The sequence below is a fragment of the Corvus kubaryi genome, unplaced genomic scaffold, assembly GCF_017639235.1.
Source record: "Corvus kubaryi isolate FWS band 111438036 unplaced genomic scaffold, C.kubaryi_AGA036_p1.0 split1-131, whole genome shotgun sequence".
Classification (NCBI taxonomy): domain Eukaryota; kingdom Metazoa; phylum Chordata; class Aves; order Passeriformes; family Corvidae; genus Corvus; species Corvus kubaryi.
Window position 1 is genome coordinate 8,262,708 of NW_024582073.1, and position 7,815 is coordinate 8,270,522.

The following is a 7,815-nucleotide window of genomic DNA, read 5'->3' on the forward strand; positions in this document are numbered from 1 at the left end:
GAGAAGGAGGAGGAGAAGGAGGAGGAGAAGGAGGAGGAGAAGGAGGAAGGAAAGCCTAGATCTTCATGGAGTACATGCCAAAATGTTCATACCTTCCCCATGCAGCTGCCCTTTTAAGTGACACTTTCACCCCATAAATGGCTTTTTCATTAAAAAACTGTTTTCTTGGAATGTTTGCAGAGAATGAATGCACAGAATTTTTCATCCATGGATGAAAAGCTCCTAGACTGGTAGATTTTCCAAACAAAAGATAATGCAGTTTTTATAACCTGTCATGAAACGCCACTTCCCAGGTAAGCCGAAACATTTTAGAAGCTGGAAAATTCTGCCGTATCAACCTGCTATTTAAGCTCCATACCTGGAAAAGATTTCACCTTCCTTTCTAGAGGACCAATGTTTGCCTTAAAAAGAAATAATTTTAAAATGTAGTTACTAGCAGAACGAGCACAATGAGGTTACATTTTCTGCTGTAGTTACTAGCAGAACATACACACTTGAGGTTACCAGGTGCTAACTGGTCTCCACCAACAACTGCATAATGGCATCTCAGACTGGTGCTACAGTCAGGTCTTTTACCTATTTTAAAATTTCAATACTGAAAGTAGAAATTAATTCAGGTTTAAGACAATTAAGAGCTCAGTCCTGCATTTCCTGACATTATCCCTTCATCAACAGTATTGTTGTTCTGATTATTTTCACCCCTGTGCCAAGCGCTACTTGTAACATGGCTTAAACAGATCTCATGACAAGGGAACTGGGTTCATGTGTACAGCACAGGAGGTTGGCTGTCAGGCAACTGGAGAGGAAAAAATTTCTAGAAGGTGGTAGTCTGACAGGGTCAGAGAGTTTGGGTGAGTTCTTCCACCCCCGTTAAATCAATTTAGCTCTCATTCCACCAAATTACTAACTGAGCCAGAATGAAGAGGATCCCATCTGTCCTGCCTGCAGTCCCTAAATGCTGCCCAGGAGGAGATGTAGAGATAGCAATGAAGAATTCCTCTCCAAGTCCAGTCACTGTAACCACAGTAAAGTTATCCTGCATTCACATACATCTAGGGCCAGGCACCAGCCACACACCTTTTGACTCTTCATGGTTACCTTACCAACACTGTGGGAAGGATTCTTCTGACTTATATCTTAGCTTGTCCACGTATCAGGCAACTTGTCTGAAACACAATTTGCATAGGTTTCTTCTAGTCTGAGAATACACTTTCTCACATTAATAAATTCATTCCCAATACATTACATAAAGTATACAGGTAAGACACTCTTCCAGCAGAAGAAAAAGAACTAAAAAGAAAGGCTAAAGTCTGAGAAATCTGAATGGCAAACACTGCTTGGAGGCTCATTCAGCAACTATTCTACAATATTTGATTAATAAAACCATTCAGTTTTAGAGCTTGGTGCAACATTCTACACTTAAGTGGTTGTACTGACATATTCTCATAAAGTAGTTAAACTGAATTCTCCAGAAATGCTTGCTGGAGAGGATGTCTGTTGGACTTAATCCATTCCTATCCAAATAATGGCATGACTGTAGTGGTACCCAAAGGTCCCAGTTTGGCTATAGGCATCACCATTCTAGAAACTGTATCAATATTCAAAGGGACTGAAGTCCCTGTTCAAGGATCTTAGAATCAGCTTTGCAGCAAAGGAAGAGTAGATGTCTACACATATTTGGAAATCAGTTAGCTTCCCCAATACATTTCACCAAAAGAGCTTTATCTCTGATGTCCCTCAAAGGTCATACTACATTCTGAAGGGCATGTAAACAAACTTGCATATTACGCAAGTTCAGGCCCCCACTGCAGATAATCCAAACAAGTCCTTCACCATCAGGAAAGATTTGGTCAATGAACTACCTTCAACTCCTTTTAACTCCTAAATTTTTGCAGTGGAAACCTCAGCTCTCTGGCTGAGAGAGACACCCTATAGAAACCTTGTTTCCAGACTCCCCGCTCAAGCAAATCACATTAAGTTTATTTGCCTGAGTCACTTCCCTCAATTTATGCCTCTCAAACTATTCCATAGAGAAGGTAGTGCAGAAGTGGCCTGCCTATTCTGCTGTATGATGTGACACATCCAGAAGCATTAGGGAATGCACGTGGTCCTACAGCTTCTCCTAGAAGCAGCACCACTGCTACCAACTGAAAACATCACCTTAAATACAAAAATCTAAGAGGTGTTTTGCTAGAAGGCAAAAAGAAGCCACAAAACACCCAACAAACTTCTCTGGCTGGAAAATTTCTCCTTAACATGAGAATTCTCACAGGGAATGTACATAGGACAAAAGCAGCAGATTCATTAGAAGTTGATGGGGTTTAGCCTACACACATCTAGTGGGAATGATGAAGTCAAGCACTGGTTACAGGGGACAGAAAAACACTGTTTATTATTGCCATACCACTATAAAGGAAGTATTCTTACCAGCTGGCAAAGTTTCTGAGGAATATAAATCTATGGAAAAGCCATCCCTAATTGAACCAAGTCTCAGCAATGAGGAGAGAGCATATTAATGAGGCAAGGCTAGGAGGCACGATGAGGAGATAACAATACCCTTAGGAGTTACACCGGTATTAAATGTGACTTTATTACCATATTATTCTCCTATGAGTCTTTACAGTAAGAATAACTCTTGTTTATACAGATGTTCTTTCCACCATCAGCTATTCTAGATTAAACACATACAGAGAACCTTGATATTTTAAGATTACAGACCAGTAGATTCAATTAGATGTGTTATTTTGCTGTAGTATGCCACTAGGCTTTACAAGACAGATATATTCTTTCAGTGAAACTGAGATGCATTAATTGAAATGAGATACCACACCTTTAATAATGCAGACTGATGTAGCTGTCTCACATGGGTTTTTCATTCAGTGGCTTTATTTTAAGTCCTCTGAGTGCTACTAACAAGGTACATTTTATCATTAAGAGGGCATTCTTCACTTAAGTAGTACATGCCAAGCTAAACGAAACTAACAGTTTATAGCTTTGTTGGTACAAGATGGATACAGTTGATATTTATGCAAAATTAAGCAAGCCTGAACTCTGGATTCCTACCACAGTCAAAATTCCACAGAATTCCAAAATCCCACAGAATTCCAAAATCCCACCTTCTGCAATACAGAGAAGAAACCAGATCCATCACCACTCAAAATACTCTCTTACAAAACACAGCTTGTTAAATATATAAGCAGCCTTGGCAGTAAGAGTCAGAGCTCTGGCCTTTTTCCCTGCTCAGGTGAACACCTCAGTGCTACTGGGTCAGAGCTCCAGGGAGAGACAAAAGGATTAGTACAAGAATCCACCAAATTCAGTGCAATTTAGACCACAACTACACTGCAGCATGCAGATTAAAGTAAGGCTGGCAGAGAAAAAGGAAGGCTTCTGGCACCCAAAAGACCAGCTCTGGTAAAAGGGGCGAAGACAAGACCCCTAAAACCTCTGCAGCAATGGAACGGAAGTTCCTTGATCCTTGCAGATCTAAACATTCATCACTTAATGTCTTGGCTGCCCATCCACAAGCAGAGGAGAAGCCTCCCGTTCCAGTCCCATCAGAGGAGAAATGTACTACAGACCACAGGGTGGATTTCTGTCAACCCTACAACAATAGTGACAGCACTCACACAAGGATTTAAACCAGACAAGAATCCAACAAGCAAGTCGCACAACTTAATCGTTTGAAGTAAAAATGCACAATAAACTCAGAGTTTTCAGACTGTACATTTCTACTTTAATTTCCTTGCATGGCACTATTTTACAGCCTAAGACAGGTTTTAAGCTTACACTGCTAATATTCTCACTAGCTTGTCTGCTCCATACTACAGGTTCAACAGCCCTGCTCGCAACCATAACAATTTCTTTTATTTTCATTTGAGAGAGGTGTAATTTTAAATGGTCAGAAGGCAGCTGGAAGATACAATGCACTGGACATTTGCTAATATCTCTAGGCCCGAGAATAAACTGGTGAGAGACAAGAACAGAGCCAGCTGAAGCATACAGACCTAGTAGCCAGACACAGCGTGACCCCCATTTCAGGTCTTCATGCAAATCAATAGGGCTTGGCACACTGAATGTTGATACCTGGATAATTTCTTATTTTTTTATTTTATTTCTTTTTAAGAGTGATATTGCTTTTCAATAACTTTGCGCTAGCATATAAAATTCTCCATAATTCAGTCAGTTCAAACCATCCAGATTTAGAACAGTGGATGTTGACCAGATTTTTGGAAGAGGTAATAACCCTCATGCTCCAGAGCTTAAGCCAAACTGGGATTAAAAGGAAATACAATGTGTTAGGCAAATTAAACCACATTTGCTTCACTGGCAGCTTCTTCCTTCTTTCTCTTAGTGGGAGCATCAGCTCTGGGCATTGCTGGAAAGGCAGATGCTTCCCTCTCACACCACAGCCATGGCAATGCTCCAGGCTCCTGACACACTCTCCTCAGGCAAGGGGACGGCTGCAAAATTAGCAGTACATTACAGTTCTGTCATTCATGCATCAAGCAGATTTAAAAAGTGGAGGACGCACAATAAGTTATTGACAGCTTCCTCTGTACACATGGAACTCTTGGGCTTGCATGGAGAACACAGAAGCTAAACAGCCCTCCTGCTCTGCTCACCAGGTCCTGCACAGCACAAGAGACAGGCATGAGACCTCCTGCCACAGTGAACTGTGGAATAAACTGCCCAAGAGAGAAGTTTCTGCCTGACCCCCAAGGTTCTGTTCTAATACAGGAAGACTTACAGCCCCTTAATTATTGTTGTGCCTGGAGTTGCTGATGACAGCTTCGTTATCTACAGAGAACTGCTCCACCATTGAGTTCTTGGCTTCATTAGCAGTCAGCAGGACTGACGGTCACAAGATATTTTTATACCATATGTATGATGGAGTCATGTGCCTCTCTCTCAGTCCTCTGTCATAAAGAAGGCTATATAGAAACTGCTGTATTCATCTTCCCAAAACAAACGGTGTTTATGTGCACTTCACTTCTCCAAGCTGCATGCTCACCTTTTCTTGGCACAAAAGCCCTTCTTTTCACATTCATCGTTGTTCCTCTGCCTCTGGTCCTACACCAGCCAGAGTCACATCATGTCAGGGCCAGTTCCCTGAAGACTGACACAGCATTACTTTTCCAGTTGATACAGTGAAACATCACAGTCCAAAATTCCCAGGGCTTCACAGAATCTTAAAGTCACAACAATTTTTACAATCTTTTGCCTAATCACTTTCAGAAAACAGAATCCACTGAGGCTTTCTAAAAGCTGCAGATTAAATTCAAAGCCCACAGCTGAAGGGAGCAGCTACCCTGGTATCTGGGTTTATGCCACCTTCACGCACGTTCTGTGCCGGAAATCAGATAGAGAGCTATTTTAAGCGTCTCTATTGGCACATGCCAAAATATTTAACTATTAAATTTGACCCACCACCTGCCCATCTTTCCGTTTTACGGCGCGAGCAAACAGCAAGCACATCTATTTTTTCTGCCCTGCTTGAATAGCGAGACTAAGTATCTCTCCTTGGTCGGCCGAGGGATGGGAACAGGGGCAGCAGGGCTGTCCCCGGCCTCGCAGCCGTGACGGCCCGCCCCTCCGCGCACTGCGGAGCGCTACCTGCGCGGCCGCCAGCCGCGGGCCGGGGAGCCGGCGGGGCGCGGGGCCGCGCGTTTCCCGGCAGGGCGGGGGCCCCTCGCCGCCCCCGGGAGCCCCGCGGGGACGGGGAAGCGTCCGCTCCGTAGCTCCGCGCACCTGCCCCGCTCGTGTTTACAGCCGTCCCGTTCATCCCAACGCCGGGGGCGGGGAGGGGAAATGCGATTAACAGATTAAGTTTGGAAGAGACGGAAGGGGGGCGGGGGCCCATCCAGAGGCGCGCACTCTGCGCGGGGGCTGAGTGGCGGCTCGGTCGGCCCCGGTTGCTTTCCCCGCAGCGAGGAAAGCTGGGGAGAGCGGCGGGGAGGCCGGGACAGAGCTCAGCGTGGAATAAAACGCCTACAATCCCCGGGGGGACAGCGGCTGGGTGGGGGGAGGGAAGGACACCGGGTCGTCCCGCGGGGTGTCCCCGATGGGGTCGGACGCCCGCACCCCTGCCATCCCGCGGGCTTACCTCAATCCACTTCTGAGCCTCGGTGAAGGCCAGCTCAGGCTGGGGGGGCTCGGGAGGAGGCTGAACCTCTCCCAGCTCCAGTCCAGGACTGGCCATCTGCAGGGCCCGGGTGCGCCGCGGCTGCGGTGGGGGAGAAGCCAGGCACCGAGTCGCCAGCCCGGGGTGAACCGCGGCCGCACCGAGGGGACACCGGAGGCCGCTGCCTGTCTCTCCCTGCCTCTCCCTGCCTCTCCCTGCTCGCAGCCGCCGGGGCGGGAGCCGGGGGCGGCGGCGCTCCGCAGCCCGGCTGGCTGCAGCTCGCCTGCGGTAACCTCTCTCCGCCGGTGCCCCGTCCGTCCGCCCGCCCTGCCGGCTCGGTCCTCCCTCGCCTGCCGCCCCGCCCGCCCCGCCGGCGGAGCGGAGCTGCGCTGTGCTGTCCTGAGCTGCCAGCTAAAAATAAAACAGACGGGCGAAGCCGCTTTGCCTTCAGCCCATGCAAATGCCCGCGCCGCCGCCTCCCCGCCGCGAGCATCGCATCGCGGGCGGCGCTGCGACCGCGGGGGAGGGTGGGCGGGGGACTCGGGCACCCCGCGCGGGGGACAGGGACGGTGATGGCAAGGCACTCCCTGCTTGGGGAAGAGCGGCTCTCCTCACCCCGCAGCTCTCGGGGAGGGGGGCACTCGATGGCAAGGCACCCCCTGCTTTGGGGGGCAGCCAGTCCCCCACCCTCAGCTCCTGGAGGGCTGCGAGCCGCACACGGTGAATTGCTGTTTGCGGCCGCTGCCTTAAACACCTCATTCATCGATGTTGCTACGCGGAGCACCCGAGAATGTCCAGTCCCCGCGGCGGGAAAGCGCGCTGCTCATCACCCGACCCTCGCCCACCTGCCCGAGGGCCGGGGGCTTCTGCACCAGCAGTGGAGCACGGCAGGTGCCTCTGACGGCACTGCGGAACATCTCCTCGGGCTGCTGGGGGGCGAGACTGGCCTTGCAAAAACGTGTGAACGTCGGCATAGGGCCGGACTGTGTTAGTCTTCCTTGAAAAGCAGAACAGGCATCAAGGTGTGCTTAAAAATATATATATCATGGGTGAATACTTCTTACTTTTCTCTTTATGCAGAGGAAGAAATCCAACTCTGTCCTGCAGAGACTTGCATGCCTAACTTACATGGTGTGAGTAGTCCTAGCTCAAGCAGATGCTTTTTAGCTTAAGGTTAAGCATAGAAGTTTCTAGAAACAGAAGGAAATGTTTTTTCACCAGGCCTTTAAAAAGACAAATTCTAAAAATCTCCTCTCACAAGTGTTCAAAAGATGAGCCAAAGTTACTTGCTTATATTTATGCAAGCATAGGAAGGTATCTGTGTGCTGGAAATGCAGGTGTGCGAACCTTAACCCCTACTACTAAGGTTTTTTTTGAAAGGGGTCGTAACTGGCCACTTCTTCAGCTTGTGACATTTGTCAACAAACTATGACAAGAAGCAAACTGTAGGATCTACTTTTCAACATGCCCTTAGTTTGGGCCTCAATTCCCCTCTGTTCAATAGCTCGGATTTTGAATCTTGTTTATTGTTTTAGTCAATGAAAAATTACTAACTCTTAAAATATAAATATATCACAGGAGTGCATATATTTAACTCTACTTCCATTCTAGGAATTTGTCTTTATTGTTCTCTACTTTCGTTTTGGTCTTTGTTTATTGCTTCAAATTTGCTGGAGTAATGAAGGGCCTAA

General features: G+C 47.3%; 1 protein-coding gene across 4 annotated transcripts in view; it reads right to left on the minus strand.

The window, feature by feature from the left end:
* Positions 1-6,593, minus strand: part of LIMCH1 (LIM and calponin homology domains 1) — a 178,186-nt gene extending 171,593 nt beyond the window's left edge. For 2 of the 4 annotated variants that reach the window (XM_042053846.1, XM_042053848.1), the window contains exon 1: positions 6,107-6,592. In XM_042053846.1, coding sequence (XP_041909780.1) covers positions 6,107-6,202 — 96 coding nt within the window. In that variant the 5' untranslated portion in view covers positions 6,203-6,592. Of the gene's footprint in view, positions 1-6,106 lie in introns of all 4 variants that reach the window. The other 2 variants (XM_042053845.1, XM_042053849.1) reach the window with 2 other exon arrangements.
* Positions 6,594-7,815: the final 1,222 nt, after the last annotated feature.